Source organism: Gavia stellata, chromosome 8, assembly GCF_030936135.1.
Source record: "Gavia stellata isolate bGavSte3 chromosome 8, bGavSte3.hap2, whole genome shotgun sequence".
Classification (NCBI taxonomy): Eukaryota; Metazoa; Chordata; class Aves; order Gaviiformes; family Gaviidae; genus Gavia; species Gavia stellata.
The window spans coordinates 28,719,355-28,738,330 of record NC_082601.1 but is presented as its reverse complement, the minus strand read 5'-3'; the positions used below and the strand labels follow the sequence as shown (position 1 = coordinate 28,738,330).

General features: G+C 40.9%; 1 protein-coding gene across 1 annotated transcript in view; it reads left to right on the top strand.

Annotated features, from left to right (window-relative positions):
- RAPH1 (Ras association (RalGDS/AF-6) and pleckstrin homology domains 1) overlaps window positions 1-18,477 on the top strand; it is a 94,722-nt gene extending 76,245 nt beyond the window's left edge. Inside the window, exons 7-14 of the mRNA XM_059820375.1 lie at window positions 402-523; window positions 2,229-2,294; window positions 3,734-3,877; window positions 5,096-5,206; window positions 8,948-9,046; window positions 9,746-9,866; window positions 11,502-11,644; window positions 16,299-18,477. Of these exons, the coding sequence (XP_059676358.1) occupies window positions 402-523; window positions 2,229-2,294; window positions 3,734-3,877; window positions 5,096-5,206; window positions 8,948-9,046; window positions 9,746-9,866; window positions 11,502-11,644; window positions 16,299-18,257 (2,765 nt within the window). The 3' untranslated portion in view covers window positions 18,258-18,477. The remainder of the gene's footprint in view (window positions 1-401; window positions 524-2,228; window positions 2,295-3,733; window positions 3,878-5,095; window positions 5,207-8,947; window positions 9,047-9,745; window positions 9,867-11,501; window positions 11,645-16,298) is intronic.
- Window positions 18,478-18,976: the final 499 nt, after the last annotated feature.

Here is an 18,976-nt window from a genome sequence, read left to right as displayed (position 1 = left end):
CCAGGGATTGCGTGGACTGGAGTACATATAAATGTGATAACCTTCTTATTTGTATGCATAACACTTGAAGTGTCATCATTTGAGTCTGCTGTGTTCATGTGGGATGGTAGGCTTTGTCGGGTAATACAAAGAAAAACACTTCATATATTGATGGAACTATAAGCCTGAAGAGATGGAAGTGAGTGTGTTGAGTGAGCGTATATGTAAAATTAAACCAGGCACATCTGAAAGTTGACTAAGTTCTTTTAGTTTCTTAGTATAAACTTCTTCCCCATTTTAGTAGACATTGAACTCCTTTTTTCTCTACATATATGCCTTGTATCCCAGATATGACTACAGATCAGTTTCTGTCACAGAATGTGATGGATTCAAATGTATTTGCTCTATTGTTATTGCTGCAGAAAGGATCTTTGAAGATCATGAAAATTTAGTTGAGAATCTTCTGAACTGGACAAGAGACAGTCAAAACAAACTAATGTTCGTGGAACGTATAGAGAAATATGCACTTTTCAAGAATCCCCAGGTAAGCCTGAGATTCGTGTTGAGTGTGTGTGTGTACACACATGCATGCCTGATTGCAATTTCTTACTTTCTTTGGTAGCATCCATTTCCATACTTTTATTTTGATACTTGTGTTATGTATTAAAATGTCAGGCAACTTTACATTTCGGCACTGTCTACATGCACATTGTGGTTGGTGCAAAATCAAGTCCCTAGCAGAAAACCATGAGCTGAAGCAATCTGTTTGCTGCTGTGTTTGTAGCTAATTTTAATGGAGATGAAGGCAAGCAGTTTCATGGCATTTACACCAAAACTTAGTGCTGTTAAAATATGTAAATATGCAAGAAAAGTGTTGACACATTTTGTTAATAGTAATGCCTCTCCACTGTGCATTCTTACATTGCTGGCAAGGGGAAGAGAAAATCTAAGAGAATAGCTACTCCATGGTCAAATGGCAAGTGAGGAGAAGAGAGCATGTGTCCCTGTGGAAGCTGGGACCTGCCTCTACTTACCTGTGTTTCGTGTTTCCTGTTCCCTGGCTAGGAAACCAAAGGCCCCTCTTCTCTCTCGAACGGCCTCAAAGGTGCCTCTTCTCTCAAATCATAGCTATAGATGTGATATCCTGCAGCAGTTCAGTATTGTAAGGGAGTGGGGGAAAAGAAACAGAAAAGCAGAAGGTGGCTCTTTAAAGAATCTGAATTGAAAAGGACTGGGTATAATATCCCTTGATCTGTCTCTTAACTCTTACCTAATGTATTTTCTTTTGGGATTATAGATTATTTTTATATCTGTATGGCTTCTATGTGGTAATTTCTTGGATTTAAACTGAATATCAGTTTTGCATGCTTATTCTTTGAGACACCATCAGTGCACTTGATTTTTTTAAAGGATTGAAAACCAGGTCTTACTCAAGCGCTTTGCGATAAAGCAGCAAAAATCTAAGTTCTTTTTAAAAGCGTGTAGTTGGTATGTTTACTATCAGTACATACGGTAGACGCTATCAACAAGAACAAGGTACAGGCATAAAACCAGTATTTCTCCTTGGTTTAAAATATTGAATGGGCTAAAATTTGTTAATATTGGTTTTTTCCACTATAAGAGCTAGGGATTAGGAAGAGGAAAATTTTCATTGTCCCAGTCCTTTCCAAGCTGAAGAAGAGTACGAAACTTCTTATTAAATAAGAAACAGTACCTATGCATAGTTAGGCTCCTTTAAGAAGACAAGGAGTATTTAGTAATTCTTTGTGAAAAATAAATATTTTTATTCAGCAAAACTGTCAGGGCAAGGTGGAAAGAAATACATTGCTTCTGTGTGTGTTTCTTTGAACACATAAATAATGGCAGTATGTAACAAGTTTAAAGATCTCTGGGTTTTTAAATATTTTTATTGTGGGATTTTCAAGTTCATAGTGTTTTTATTTCTGGATGCATTGTACCAGGCAGCTGTTTGGTTTGTGGAAAGCCAGGACAATGTTGTTATGAGGCTGTTATTTAAGAGTATGGACTAATTGATTATTTCTGGAAAAGATGGTGATAACTTAGTTCCATGTATTATTTAGCAGTCTGGCAGATAGTTTCAATTGGACTACAAAGTTTTGTTCATTTAATGTATTGTTCTTAGATAATAGCTGGTGTTTCTCTTAACTGCTACAGAAAGGTAAATGAGAAATGTTATTTGGCTTGATTTCGGAATGCCTGTAGAAATATTAAGCTTTTTCTTGTTACAGAACTATCTTCTGGGGAAGAAAGAAACCTCTGAGATGGCAGACAGAAATAAAGAGGTGCTGCTAGAGGTAAGACTGCCAAAACAAAAAGGGCATAGTGGTCATTTCAGGGTTTGAAACTAAACTCTGAAAGGTTGTGGTGATTGAAATTGATGGACAGAGCTGAATGTAATTCTGGAACAACTGTGAATGGAATGTGTTACAGGTGAGATAAATGGCTATTTTGATGTTGCTCTGTTGCAGATACAGTCAGCTAATAAAAATGTGTCTTTATTTTGTTTAACTAAAATTCCATACACAGTGATAATCAAAATGAGGTTAGCTGTAACTGTGGCTAAAACCAGTCAAAATTTGCAGAATTGTCACCTGTGTTTTTGACCCGTGGTGGTAAAGATTTTTTTACTAGTCCTCTCCAAATGGTTGTTCTCTACAAAATTCTGTAGCATTGGCTCAGTGACTGATCTATGTTAATATTTTAAATTTTGTTAGTAAGCAAAGTAGTTAAAAATTGTTTCTGTTACATTTTAAAATAAACAACCAAATATTAAATTTAAAAAATGAGTGACAGAAAAGGAAGTTAATTAATATCAAACACATCAAATAGTTTACAGAACTAAGGGCAATAAAAAAATGTGTGGAGCAAATAAAGCGAACAGTAAACATAGCCTCCATTAGCTGAAAACTGAATGGTTTTGTGACATATTTGTAGAGACATACTCATGCTGAAGTGTCATAACTTCCACTTGATTTCCAGAATAATGATTATGACTTCAGTAGTTACACACAAGTAAATATTTTTGATATTTAATTTTGGATTATACAAGTAGCATATGCATGCTCTTACTATATTATTAATATGGGTTTTAATAAGTGGTCATGTGAATACTGTGGATCAAAAAGATGCTTGAAGCCATGACATGCAGAGGGTTGTAATTCTATCTAATTCTTTCTATCTTCTAGGATTACTCATAAATCTCTGTGCTGCGTATTAATCTGGAGTGTATTTAAAGCATTTGTTTTCCTCTGTTAGCTCTTTATAAATAGAACCCTAAAGGAAGTTGTAGTGTTGGCAGTTAATAGCAACAAAGTACTCATGGAATGAATTATAGCTGTATCTGATGGATATGTAATTAGATTTTCTGTATACTTAGACTTATGAAGCTACATCTATAAGGTGACCTCATAACTTTAAAGCCAGTAAAGCCATTGGGGGATCTATTACTGATAGGCAGTAGTTAGAAAATCTTTACAGTAGCTGCTAATATTTTTGTTGTCATTCTTGTTGTGCTGAGAAAATGCTATGAACCCATATTGTGTTTGTCTGAATCACCTTATAGCTTCTACAATTAATCTCTAATTCATACTACTGCATGAAAAAAAGAGCTGTCCCTGTTATGTGTGCATTCCTGAGATAAAGAATTTCAGAATTTCAGTCATTAAAACCAAACCACTGCATGCTGTATGTTCTGTCTCTTTCTCTCTTCGCAAACCACCATGTTTATCGGCAGGAATGTTTCTGTGGAAGTTCTGTAACCGTGCCAGAGATTGAGGGAGTTTTGTGGCTGAAAGAGGATGGTAAGAAGTCTTGGAAGAAACGTTACTTTCTTCTTCGAGCTTCTGGAATCTACTATGTCCCTAAAGGGAAGGCAAAGGTATGCTATTTTAAAGCAATTTCCCTGAATTGTTTATTGCTGGTAAATTGTGCACACAAGAGACAGCCTTAAATATTGGATTAGCTGTGCCTTGCCTAGTGCCACATCCCTTAATTTAAAGGTGCAGCTTTATCATGGAGATATTGTGTAAATTACTGTTGTAGCACTTGATGTGAAAGGTGTAACCCCAAATTTAAAAATACAAGATGACAAGGGTTTGCTTTTTGAGTGAGCTCAGGGTTAGGTGTTCAGAAACACTTGAGGGAAAATGATTGGTTGAGTTAAGAGGCTGTCTTTTCTCAAGCAGAATTCAGATGAAGGACCAAATTGCACTGCAAGTGCCAACTCCACAATCAGTCTGCATAATTTTACGGGGTTTAGTTAGTTCATATAAATGGGATTCTTTAAAGACCGATTTGTGCTACTTTTTTTTGAAACTGGTAAATATAATACCATTTTTTCAGTGTCACTTACTGCTGTTCTGTGTGTATCAATAATGAAAAGTAAATAGAAAGCTGCTACAGATGCAGTATAGCTTCAAGGCTGAACTACTGTGAGTTCAAGTTGTCCATGAATCCGTCAGTCCTTGACAGCATCAACTGATCCCCAGTACAGGAAGTCCACTTCCCACAGAGCTAGCAGTGAAAAGGAAATCTCTGTCAGTGCATCAGCTCCCTTTAGAGCTGAATACATCTCAGATGTTCTTTCCACAGCCTTTTGCTTCATTAAAGCAATTTATACGCAAGATAGCCTGTTGAAATTCTGTGCCCTACAATCACTGCCAAACATCATTAGAATTATACTCATGGTCACATTGGAATTTGGACACCTTGATTATTCACCAAGATGAAGTGTAACCAGCAGCAGTTGAAAAGTTCCCGGTCAACTAATCCTATTTACTTTTTCCTGATACCAACTCTGAATAAACATTAGTAGTCCGGTGTAAAATGTTGTCAAAACACAAAATGCAGACAAAGCACAAAAACCCAGGCTGAATTTGGAAAAGGATACCCTGGTTAAAAATGAATGTCTGATGCAAGGTTTATGCATGGCTGTATCTCCTTCTTGTATCGGTAGTTTTCAAATCAGATTGCAACTAATATTAGACCCCAACTAGACCTTATATTAGTATTGGATATTAACACTAGACTGATTTTGTCAGTGCATGTGGTTCTCTTATAAAGCTATTTTGTAAATTACTGTTTTTGTATTTAATAGGTCTCGCGAGATCTCGTGTGCTTTCTACAGCTAGATCATGTCAATGTTTACTGTGGACAGGACTATCGGAACAAATACAAAGCTCCCACAGACTATTGTTTAGTGCTAAAGGTAACTTGCTAATTGTTTAAAAATTCTCATACTGAAAAGGGCAATTAAAGAGCTTGAAACATTTCCACACTAATCTTAGACCTTTATAATAACTACACTTCCTAATTGTGAGGAAGAGCTGATTAACACAATATTAATCTTGGGAGAGATTATAATTTAGAATACACTTCCTATAGTAATTTAATAATTGGAAAACTATGCTTGTCAGTTTTCAGGGTGAATCTCTGAATTATTTGCATTCTGCACATAAGAGATCTAAATTGCTGTAAGTTACAGTGACAATAAGAAAGCTATGTTTAACTACGTTTTCCGTGGAGTTGTTGTAATGAGCCTCCTTGACAGAAATACAGTAAAAAAAATGAGAAAATGCCATGCGGGGACTAGTGCAGATGGAAGAAAAGGGTATGAATCACTTTCTTCCCCATCAAGCTGACAGATTTCCTCCTCCTGCCAGAAGACCTGTGTGGATTGGATGGTGGGGGAGGAAAAAAGATCACAGAAAGCAGCAGAAGAACGGCTTTATTGGATTCATCTAGCACTCCAGGTTTCTCTGACAGTGGACTTTCTTCATAAGCTGCTTAGGAAAAAATTAGAAGTACTGGACAGTCTCACAGAGATACTTCCACAAAATACTTTTTCAGCCTTTAGAAATGTAGGGAGCCAGGGAGTGGATCTTGGCTGTTCAGTAGCCTTAGGTGCATTCTTACTCTTTGAGTATGTCTCAAGACATACTCAAAGAAACTTTTAGAGTGCTGCAGCATTCCAAGAAACTTTTAGAATGCTGCAGCAGTTGGGTACACTTTGTATGCTTGTTTACTTGTTCTGAGCCATCAGTTGCTTTCCATTTCATTTTCCCCTAGTTCTTGTATAGCAAGGGAACAGTTAGTGAATAATTGTTGCCTGTTTTCTATGCTCCTCATGACTTTGTGAACGTTTTTATATTGCCCTGAATTGTCTCACCTCAAGACTGATGAGTCCCAGTCTATTTAATTGTTTGTCATACTCTAAAACGTAACACTAAACTCTCTTTGTCCCTTTGGCAACTCTATACCTTGCAACAATTCAGGTTCAGTGAGATAATACCCCTTGAAATGCTAACTTCAGGGAGTTGCTGTCTTCTCAGAGTGTAGGTCCAGAGTTGTGCAGAAATTCATATTAGAGAGTCAAGTCTACCCATATTGCCCAACTCGAGGGAAAGGGATCCTGTAAAGGAAGAAACTTCTGAGTATAAAGGACAGGTAGAAAGAACGAGTAGGAAAAAATGTTATGAAAGCAGTGAGCTGATCTTAAACTGTGAGATTAATAACTTGAGTACTTCAGGTTATTTCAAATTGCATCAACTCATCTCCCAGTCTCTCTTGACTCCCACACAGTGTTCAAAATGGTGTCAGCTCCTGCAGGATAGCTAGCTACAAAGCTATTTTAAAACAGGCTTTCACAGTATGTTCGTAGCAAGTAAAGTGTCTTCATAGATTTGAAAATGGTACAAGTAACAAGAGATGGTTATAATTGCACTTACAGTTTTTCTTTGACCTCTTACCTTCCCTGACTTGTAGCTCATGTGGTGTTGCATATGTCGGTACATGAGAATGTTTTATGTGCCTGGAGTGTGTGGCTGCCTGTCCACTGTGTGAAAAAAGGATTTCATCTTCCAATAGACAGGGCAACATGCATTTGGGCCCACTGAGAGGTAGACACTGAATATCAAATATGGGACATGATATTAAGGGAGAAAGCATACAGCTGAAACAGGAAATATTTTCCATGTTCTTGTAGGTCACTGGCGCAGTTAATTGAATGCAATTAAAAGCAAAAATGTCAGTGTTTGTAGGTATTTATAAATACCTACAAAGTAAATTGATTTCTGCTGGTTACATGTCACTTCCTATCCATATCATTTGGACAGGTTAATAGTGGATTATTTTTTCAGACTTGTTGACCACACAGAGTAAACCAGACTAAGTCTTATCTTTGTAATATTTTTTAAAAAAGTTTTCCCATTCTGAGCATAAATGAAGACATGGAAATGTTAAAGTCAAATTTTAGTTTGTCTAAATTGTCCCTTATTGGCTTATTTAAGTAAATTAATGGGGTAGAGTTAGTCAGGTAACTTAGACAAAGTGAAGCTCTGTTTTCATCGTGGAACTGATGAATCACCAAGTTACTATATTAAGCAGGATTTTGTTCTGCCTTCCTCAATTCTTAAAATATTACATCATTGTTTTATATTAGTACCAGTGTATAGAAGCCATACAGGTTTTTTTTTTAATAGAAACTCAGTTTTGTGCCACAAAGATTCACTAAACTGGGAAATATCACCAAAACATGAACATGTTTTTGGAGAGGTGAATGGCAAACAAACTCGAAGGCCGATTCTCACTGAAGTCCAGAATGGGTTTGTCTTTACATGTTTGCTTCCTTTGTTTATCTTGAACCTTACTGTGCAAGACAGGTGCTGTGCTGTTGTTAAAGATAATGTTTGTATGCTAGTATATAATATTAGCTCCTTGGTCCTAAATGTTGGATTTCTGAGAGGTTCTTTTATTTCTATGTAGTCAAATTTTTGAACAAGTCCGGGAAAAAGATGGCTTGTTAGTGAAGTAATTTTTTTGTGCTTCTGCAGACTTTTCTTTGTTATACAACATATATGTGAAAGAGGCTGGTAGTGAAAAATGAAAATAATTATCTAATATCACAATAAAGTTAGTTGTGTATATTCCGTTTATGGATATAAATACGTTCATCTTCACTTTGATATAATTATGTGTGGAAGACAACAGGAGAAAATATTCTGAAAAGAGTTTAAAAGTTCTGTGATACATGTTTCAGATAGTCTTCAGTAAAACTTAAAATACCTGCAACAATCAAGCAAAACTCTGTGTCACTGAACTGTAAGCTAACAGAGGAAATGGCAAGAACTTGAGTAGTCAGAGTTGCCCCAACAGCTGTGGGACATGTGGATTCTACAGCATGGACAGGAAACAACTCGATAATCCATCCAGAATTTTTGAAAAATACACATTTCTTTCTTGACTGCTGAATTGATAAATACAGCACCTTTTCTTTTTTTTACATGCATGTGGGAACAGGAAGCATTTTAGATGAAAGCCCTGTATTAGTAGGGTGGGGACCGTGAAGGCTCTGCAAGCTGAAAATGGAATTGTGCTTAACAGTGTGTCATTTCTGGTGTGTCTCACTCAAGCCATACAAAAGCAGAGAAGACCAGTGTGTTTGGTTTCTTCCAGTTTGTTTTGGTGTGAGAGGAAGGTGAAATATTAGTTGTCTCCCTCCAGGTGGTGAGTTAGTCCATAGAGCAGTGAAAGGAGACATCTCTTTACTCTTCGGCAGTCTCTTGCATGTGTTTAGGAAAGGTTTTTAAAAGCTGAGACTGTTCTGACCACTTGGCCTGAGTGTATAAAGATTTCTAAAGAGCTTTGTGGGTACAGAAGACTCTTTTGGTAGGTAGAAGGTACAGCACTAAAATACTAAAAGATCCACCCTTTCTTAGTGTTTCAAATCTGAAATCAGTGCACACTGGACACACTGCCAGTCTGTGTGTGAAGCAATCCCCACTGCCACCTTCTGAAATACTCTAAAATGTTTTTAAGTGGGCTCAAAATACAGACTACTATTGAAGAGCTTCCAGCATTAAGTTTGTCTGTATAGGCCTCAGCAGGTAAATGGCTTTCCTTGCATTCCTAGCTATTAAAATATTGATGAAGATTAACCATTTTTCTTCAGCATCCTCAGATCCAGAAGAAATCCCAGTATATAAAGTATCTTTGCTGTGATGATGTAAGAACTCTACACCAATGGATCAATGGCATCCGCATTGCTAAGGTAACCTCCTCTATGCAGTCTTGCAATGTTGTCATAAGTTGTTGTCATTATCTGTTTGAAACCATTTATATTTACTGAGCACAATACATGCTAAATCTAACTTCCCTCTGTTTAACTATTCTGAATTTGAACTGTACAATCTTCTTACATATTTCACCCCGTAGCAAAATTGTTAGGCTTTGTTATGATAATTCAGTAATTGGGCCCTTTCTTGTTTCTGCTGCACCTTTGTCACATGACCAAGTTCTAACTGACATCATGGCTAGATTTTAGCCAGCTCCCTTACAGATTTTAAAAAGAAGGCTTATGGGAAAAGAAGAGAATTGGGAAAACAGAATTGTTTTCTAAGTTCCCCAGGTTGGCTTAGTTTATTCATTGGCCCATTTCTTGCTTGATGCTACCTCTTCTAGCATAAGTAAACTGTTTTTCTTTCTTTCAACAATTCATTAATAAAAAGGCAAAAGGTTGGGGGAAGGGAGTTGCCACTTCTGTTAAATAAAACAAAATGAAATTTGCACTGAGATAATGTTGCCTGAGCTCCTTAACAAAGAGCCTGTTGTTTCTCGTGGTGGTGGTGGGGGGACAGGATGGGACGGTGGGGAGGTGGAGGTGGAATAGAGAAGCCAGAGGTGGAGCTCAGCAGTCTGAAGAGGGTACACATCCTATACAGTTGTTAAATTTGTTTGTCATTTTGCTTAGTATGGGAAGCAACTATACATGAACTATCAGGAAGCACTGAAGAGAACAGAATCAGCGTATGACTGGACTTCCTTGTCTAGCTCCAGTATCAAGTCAGGCTCCAGCTCATCTAGTTTGCCAGGTAATAATGTGATCTGTCTCACAGTAGAAAGATTTAATCACCTTTTTTATTATCTGCTATCTGGAGACCTCAGAAGAGACTGTTGCAGGAAATGGACTGTTTCTCCGAAGTCTTTTATGCTATAGTTAGTCTAAAACATAGACTTTATGTTTAACATATATATGTAAAAACATATTAAACCCTATTTTATTATATTACTCGCAGTGGTGTATGTGTTTGGAACATATAGTACTTTCTTGTTCACCTCCAAAAAAGAATGGTTTTCTAATACTGGGAAGAGGAAACTTCCTTTCAAATTCCTGATGCCTCTATCTTTGCCTATCTGAAAAAAGAAATCAAATCTATGTTTTAATGATGCATATAGACTTGTGTGTGTAGCTCTTAAACTGCTTTTGTTGAGTGAAATCTTTGAAATTGGAAAATGAGAAACAGTCCCTGCCCAAAGGCAAAGATCCAAACAATCTCTTTAGAGACAAACTGAAAATACTGTTTCTGTTCCTGTGTCAAACTGTGTGTGCCTGCAGTAATATGCTCCTGTTTACCTCTCAGCAGGACTAGGACTGTTTTTTTGTAGCACATAGCAGTTTAAAAATTGATGAATGGTTTATATAGTCTCATTTCACTGTTCAGGGCTGACTGACACTCTGCCAGGTTATTCTGAACCCTTAGGTGCAAGTTTCATTACTGAAACCAGGTTATTGTGTGAAAGTGTTTTGCCCATCGCAGATACAGGTCAGGAAGTAATGCTACTGGATTGGAAAGGTTCAGAAAGTAGCCAGTGAGAATGAGCTAAGCAAATGCAGCTTAACTGGGAAGGCACAGTGTTTTTTCAACTGTGCGGAACAGCTTGCCAGGTGTAGTGGTAAATTCTCAGTTACTGACAATTTCTCAATCCAAGCTGTGTGTTTTTCTGATAAAGTTTACCTTGTTGTGGGGAGCTGAGCCACAGCTCACCAGCCATGTGGCATGTTCTGCCAGAGCTACAGTCCAGCCTGTGCCTAGATGCTCTTTTTTCCCTGGGACAGCTTGGGACTACACAGAAAGCAGGTGCCAGGCTGGATAAATTGGTCTGGCAGTGGCTGCTGCTGTCTTTTCAAGCTATCCTGTGAACCCAGAGCATCATCTGCGTTTGCTAGTTGCAGGACGAGCATCATTCCTTCTCTTCCCTTGAGGAATGGAGCAGTCAGAAGTAGACTGCTGCCTCGGCTAGTGTAGTTTGCCTGTCCTCAGCCTATGTCCAGTGTCTGTTTCTAAGGTTGTGCTGGAGAGAGCAGGCTGCATGCATTGCATGAAATGGGGCTTTTCCTGACATGCAGGAGCTGTTGAGTGTTTCAGAACCTATACAACTGCAGTGTGTTTTTTACTTTGCAGCATATCTGACACTGTCATCTTTGTGGAGCTTCAGATTTGGTTAAACCCAGGAATCTGTTCCACTGTTTTGTTTTCCAGAAAGCAGTGGCCTGGATGTGAGCTAGAGCTTATTCAGTAGATAGTGGGAACAATGTACTTTGGTGGGATAACATGTTTAACAAGTGTGACCGATAGATGTCACACAGAGTTTCATTATAAGCACACTGACTTTACTCTTAGATTCAGAAACATATGCTAACTGTTTCTTAACTTTCTTCTAAACAGAATCTCAATCAAATCATTCTAATCAGTCTGACAGTGGAGTTTCTGATACCCAGCCAGCTGGACATGTCCGTTCCCAAAGCATTGTCAGCTCCATGTTCTCCGAGGCCTGGAAACGAGGCACTCAACTGGAGGAATCCAGCAAGGTAACAAGAAGACTTTAGTTTGAGAACCAACGCCCAACAAAATGTACAAGACAGAGTGATACCTCTTCCACCTCTGTCTTGAGTGGGTTTTCTTCTTTGTTTTACTCTATGTTATTGACATACACTGCCATATGATTGTTATTTCAGGAATCAATTTTTCAGGGAATTCAGCCCTGGAACCTTCTGTTCTTGCTTTTATTTGCGTGCACAGAAGCGCTCTGTTCTTTGAAGGCATGATACAGCCCTTCCCGTAGAATTCTATTAACTAATGTTGAATAAAGACAAAATAAAAAGATCAACTGTTAACAAGGTGAATGAAATTCTTTCACTAAGATATTTCTCCAGTTAACTAGCCACATCTTTCCATTGTAAAGATGTGAATAACTGAGACCTGAAGGCAGGTATATCTGTTTAAGTACTCCAGTAGTTTTTACCGAAATGTTTTCTATTCTATTTGGTGGAAATGGAAACAGTAACCATAGATATGGTCAAAGCAAAAGTACTAAAATTGACAGCAATTGTGAATTGAGGCAGATTCGGCATCTCCTGTTGCTGGTAAAGAGTTACAAAAGATTTTAACCCACTGAAACCTGGGGCTCAGGTCTGTTGTGGTTTGGTTAGTTTTCTCTCCTTTCTTTGGTAGTTGACTGGTGTAGTTCCTGGGAAATACTTCCAAACACAGTGAATTGCCACTTAAGCTGGTTTGTTGTCAGGCTCAAAGGAATTTCCAGGTTGCTGAACAGCCATGATGTCAGTAATAACTGCAGCAGTTACATGTTGGCAGGATGCTATGAGAAGCTATCTTCACTCCTGACAATTTTGAATCTTTTCCAGACCCCAGGTTCAAGCTAGGGAAGTAACCTTTTTAAAAGTAAAACCATGGGTCACTACACCTGACATAGGTGCATCAGATAAATAAATAAAAATAAGACACAACATCACATTTTCAGATAAGAAAGCACATGTGGCACAATGTGAAAACTGATATGGCTGCATTCTTTGGGATTCATAACTTTTCTGCATTGCCTGCTGGCTTGGAAATTGTCTGATTCTAATAGTAATGTAGTACTCAGCCCAGGAATGTAGCTTGCTAAATTGTGATCTAAATTTCTCTACTGCATGAGTGCAACACCTAGTGCATGTTCATCAGCAGATGGCTTGTGTATGCGTACAGGGTGCATCATTTCTGCAGGAGTGGGGTAGATGCAAAAGATAGGGCACTTGAGTCTGTCTAGCATGTATCCAACAGAGGTGAAAGAGTGCTGCTATGAAAACTGTAATGTTATTGTTTCCTAAAGTTTTCTTTTTAATGTGAAAATCCTGCTGCTATACTCTCTGTGAGCTTTTAGAGAAAAGTTTGAAGTTTGACACAATGGGGTCACTGTTGTTCTTATCAAGTCCATAGTGCTGCTGGCAATTGCTCATTCAAATAAACCCCAAGAATTTTTATGTTATCTGATTAAAGCCATTTTAAAGATGAAATATTCAGAGGGCTCCCTGTTGAGGGCCATCCATGTTTCAAGATTTCATCAATTTCAATTCCTTTCTATGCATGAATCCAAGAAAAGGTGTATTTCTCTTCCTCATGAGTAGCACAGGTGAATGGATTGCCCTAAAACTTCCAAGAATTCAAATTAAATGAACCATGTAAAATTATAATTTGAAGCCATGTTAAAAAATTCTGAGTAAATTGATGTCAAATTTACCTTCAGTGAAACTACAGTACAGACTTTTTTTATCATGTACAGATCTGGCCCAAGGAACTTAAATAACTAATAAATCAGACTGGCAGTGAAAAATGCTAAACTGTGTGGCAAGAAAGGAAGTAAGTGTTGAAAAAATTGTAATTTACGTGAAAAGGTAGTTGCAGTGATACTGAGACATGCTGGTTTAGGCAGATTAGTCTCCAAACAGTTATTTCAGAGGTAGTTATTCCACAGTGCTTTGGTGACGAAGCTGGCTTAAGAAGTTAATACAGGCAGGTTGCTGCAAGGGGCAGAATTAATGGAGACTTGTCCAGCATGTCCCTTCCCCTTCTGCAACAGCTCTCTCCCTCCTTGTCACCCTTGTCTCATCCCCCTCAGCAAGCAGGGCAGAACAGAGGATGCTTTGGCTCAACAGGGAGATGACATGGAGGCTGGCCAGCCAGCCAAGATGTTGTACTGGTTGGCCAGTGGCTAACTGCTCAACAAGTTGAAAATGGGTGAGTTCTGCCTGCTTTTTCCTCATTTACCAGGTGCCAGTAGCTTAATTTCTTGAAATTGAAAATATATTGAGCTTTCTAGCAGTCTATCATATTTGACTGAAATTTGCTAACCAATCCAAAAGCAACTGGCATAGGAAAAGAGATGGCAAACAGTTCAATTGCAAAAGCTTTTTTTTCTTAGGAAAACAGCTAAAAAAAAAAAGTACAGTTGTAAATTTAAAAAATAGATACTATTATTTTTATAGCGTTTCTGAGAGTTCCAGATAGTCATGAAGATGCATGTTACAAATATGAATTGATAGTATGCAATAAGTAATTTTTCAAGATACACAGAAGGCAATACATAGTTATAAGGACAAACAAGGACAATGATATGTTTCAAGGTTCTTCTATAAACAAGATGTCACTGAATATGTTTCTGGTTGTGGAAATTTAATTTGATTCTGTGGAGATGGGAGGGGCTCCCTGTCGTGAGATGCACAATTTCTTTTCCCTGTCCTGAGTGTTTAATTTGCTCACTGTGAAAATTACTCTCTTCAATGGATATGAGGAAAATTCCTCTCTGTTTCAAATATGTCTAAGATTAAAAAAAACACCTTTCCCAAAATGCATGTAATCTCTCCACTTCATATTTTGAAAGATTGCTGTTTGCCCAAAGAGTATTTTATTCATCTGTTCACATTTTTCACAGTTGGGCAGTGAAGATCTCATTATGTCTCATTTTGCTTGTTAGATTTTGAACACATTATTTCAAATGGGATGCTACAACAGGCATCAGAATGCGTGCTCATTGTGTGTGCTTTAAGTGACAAATTCAAGAATCTCCGTGGTCTTGCCATTCAGAGATAGCTGTTCTGTTATGCCTTAGTCTCCCTCTCTGTTTTATGCTGCTTTTATTTTTCCTGTTGCCTTTTGCTGTCTCAGGTGTCAAAAGTGAAGCTCAGCACAGCTAAGGTCAGCACACCCGTGGTGCCTTATACAGGGCACAATTAAGGTCAGGTGGTGCTACTTGAAAATTCATTAACCTGGGTGATTGGGAGAATGGTAATTTACAGACTAACACTTGCAAGAGATCAAGATTTCGCTCCTGTTTTGTTATGTGAACACCTTGATTTAGCTCCAGAACTTTGTTATAGTCTTGCTTTCCAGACCTAATGTGACAGGTAAAGGCACATCCCATGTGTGTTGTAAATCACTGTTTGTTGTTTCTGACTCTAATCCTTTTGGTGGTGTTCTGTTCGTGTAGAAACTCTATGCACCTGTGTTTAGAACAAAGCAATATGCAAACCTGCCTCTACAGTGCAAACAAGCATAATTGGGCTAACTTGTGGCAAAGTATCTACTAATGAAGTATAGGTACCCAGTGTGGTCAGTTGCCATGTTGGTATTGCATTTCTAATGCCTGTTTCTATGCTGTGCACTGTGAAATTCACAGCTTGGCTTGTAGCCAAACCACTTTATATTAGGAGGATATTTATAAATTTGAGTAATACAATTATCTTTTTAATTTTTAACAGGAATGTAGGCTTACAATTTTAGAGAAATAGTTTCACTTGAGCAAAACCCAATGAGTAGACTAAAACATTGCCTGCTGCTTTCCCATTGCTCCTTCCCTTAGTCAGTTTTTCCCTGTCTTTCATTTCTTTTTCTGCTTAACGTAATAGTTGCATGTATAGCTTTTCTTTCCCAAGCTAACTTTCTTTTGCAGATCTCTTAAACATTTCCTTCTGGGGACATTTTCCTAGGAAACCTCAGTTCTCCCTCTTTTTCTTCATTTTTTTCCTTGCCAGTCTTGGATATCAGAGCATGTGGAGTGGAAGGATCTCAGTAGTACTCCTGCGTAGAGCTTGCTCTTCACGTGTTCTAGAGCAGTTCAGGATTGACGCATTTTGTAACACCCAACAGTGTAAAGCCTGAGCTAACCAATGTAAAGGCTTGACAGATGCTCTGGGAGGCCATGTATGGTTTAACTCTAGTCTTACTGAGCTGAGGAGATGTCCGCAGTCTCTGGCTCTGCCTGATGTCCTCTGTCATGACCTGTGGTGCTCTGGGGAGTGCTCTGTTTGGGTTGTCATACTTGCTCAGAGGACGACCAGCGGTCCTCACTGGGTACAGCTGCCTGCCTCAGAAGTGACAGGGCTGCTGTATTTTCTCCCTGGCATTCCCTAGCTTGGAGTAGACCTGGCTGCACGGATTCTTGCCAGCTCCCCTCCCTGCCTACCTGGTCAGTCTGCACGGTCCAGGCTTGTCAGTGTATGGAATTGTCTCTTGCTGCATTGTTTTGCTAATACTTCCTGCATGCTGTTAGCTGCCACTGAATTTTTAATGACAGGCACATTTAGACCTTGACTTTATAATCTCTTTGTCTCCCTCCCTCTCTCCCTCCCTCCCTCTCTGTCTTTCTCTTTTTCTCCCTCTCCACTTTCACTAAAAATCCCTTCCCAATAGGCCCGAATGGAGCCTGCAGGTCGGCCCTTCATGTCTGTCGCGCCTCCTCTGTCCCCACAGACAAAAGTGGTGACCCCCTACACAGCATCGCAGCCATCCCCGCCGCTGCCCCCACCGCCTCCCCCGCCCCCGCCTCCCCCGCCCCCACCTCCCCCGCCCCCCCCCCCCCTCCCCAGCCAGGCCGCCCCGTCTGCAGGCTCGCCCGCCACCATGTTTGTCAAGTACAGCACCATCACCCGGCTGCAGAACGCTGCCCAGCATGGCGGGCCTTTTTCCAAAGCTCCTGCTGTGCAGCAGGCCCCCCCGCCCCCCCTGCCCTCGGGAAAGCCTCAGATACTGGTGCCCCCCAACGGGATCATGCCACCTCCCCCCCCTCCACCGCCACCCCCCACACCAGGCTCGGCCATGGCGCAACTGAAGCCGGCACCTTGTGCCCCCTCTGTGCCACAGTTCACGCCGCCACCCCCACCCCCCAAAATCCATCAGGTTCAACCAGATATAAGCCAGGCCACTGCCGCCTCCTCGTTGCCACCACCTCCTCCTCCTGTGCCTGCCCCACCACCACCCCAGGCACCCCCAAAGCCTGTCATGGTAGCTCTCCCCCCACAGCCTAGTGGGAAGGCAGTGTCACCAGGGGTCACACATGTCACCCCCCCTGTGCCCCTTGCAATAAAGAAACAACCAAGTGTCACCTCTCCCCAGGTGCCTCCACTGCCCCCAGCCCCTCCTGGCCCCACTCCGCCCCCAACATTCCCAAAGCAGCAGAATTTCTCTGTGAAGCCTCCTCCATCCCCTCAGTCCCCAGTGCCGTCAGTGGTGAAACAGATAGTTAGCCAGTTCCCACCTCCTCCCATCCCACCTGCCACTGAGCCCCAGCCTCTGAAACCCCTTCCACTGAGTGTGGCTCCACAGTCACCTCCAGCAGTGAAGGCAAAGCCCAAATGGCAGCCCGCTTCTGCTCCTTCACCAGATTTCCCCCCTCCTCCACCAGAGAGCAGCTTAGTGTTTCCTCCTCCACCTCCTTCCCCAGCTTCCTCTGCAGGTTCTCCCCCCCCTGACAAATCAGGGTCTCCAGTCAAAAAGACCAGCAAGACATCAAGCCCTGGAGGGAAGAAACCACCTCCAACACCTCAGCGGAACTCCAGCATCAAGTCCGCCAGCTCCACTGAGTACCACGAGTCCAAGAGACCTTCAGTGGACCGCCTTGTCAGCAAATTTGCACACCCACCAGAGCCGTCAGGGTCTCCTTCCAAGGAGTCATCGCCTCCTGCAGCCCCTCCAAAGCCAGGAAAGCTCAACCTTTCTGGTGTAAGCCTGCCCATTGTCCTTCCACAAGGAGGGATCCCGGCCAAGGCTCCTGCTCTGGGTGTGTCTGGGAAGGAGCCAGTGGTTGAATTCCCTTCACCACCCTCCGATTCAGACTTTCCACCACCACCACCTGAAATAGACCTTCCTCTCCCACCAGTTGAGATCCCATCCGTGTTTTCAGGCAGCACCTCCCCAAAAGTTGCTGTTGTCAATCCCCAGCCTCAGGTGTGGTCAAAACCATCTGTGAAAAAAGCCCCACCACCCACACGTCCCAAGCGGAATGACAGCACTCGACTGACGCAGGTGGAGGTCGCAGAGCCACCAGGATCAGCTGGCCCTCAAGTGCCCACTTCACCCAAGTCCAGCCTTAGTGTTCAGCCGGGATTCCTGGCAGACCTCAACCGGACGCTGCAGCGGAAATCCATCACCCGACATGGCTCCCTCTCCTCTGCACGGATGTCCAGAACAGAGCCCACAGCCACCATGGACGACATGGCCCTGCCTCCACCTCCGCCGGAGCTGCTGGCTGACCAGCAGAAGACGAGCAGCTTCGGGGGCAGTCATATATCTGGCTATGCAACATTACGGAGGGGGCCACCCCCCACGCCTCCCAAAAGGGATCAGAACACCAAGCTGTCTCGGGACTGGTAGTCAGTCCCTAGGGGCCACTGCTCTCCGTGACTTGTTGGCCACTCCATGATTGGCCAACCCGTGATCTTGCGCACTTGGAGAGAATGTGGGGATGTGGATGATAGCCCTATCAAAAGAGGTGATCTCAAACTGTAGCTAAGGCTAAATGTAAAGGCATTCCCCTTTCATGGCTAGGCCAAAAAAGTTGGGGGTTAGGGGTGTTAATATTTTATTGGGAAAGGTGGGTAGAGAGGCATTGACTTATCCTTTCAATTTCTTTTACCCTTCATATGGATTGGACCAAAACCCCATTTTCTTACTTTTTCTGCATTTTGGGGGGAGGGGGGGGGGGGGAGATATTTTTTTGTAGTGTCTGTCCATGTGAGACATTTGTGCATGTATTATAAGTGTAGGTATATAATATATTGTGATATATTTCGTCGCAATTATAGAAGATAACCAGAATGTTTTTGTAGAACCGTATTTATTGTTTCAGTCACTATATTATCTGGAATCGGACTCTGTAACTCGTCAAATCTTACCGCAAAGATGAAGATGTAGGGGGCACTTTAAAGAAAGGAAGGAGAAAGGAAAAAAAAAAAAAAAGACACAAACCCCACAAACTTCTTGGCAGTTTGTGGTGGGTCAATGGTGCAGAGATGAGGTGTTCTGCTAGTATCTGTACATTGTCCATTGATTGAAAAGTACAGATGCACATACCAAAACATTCTGGTCATAAT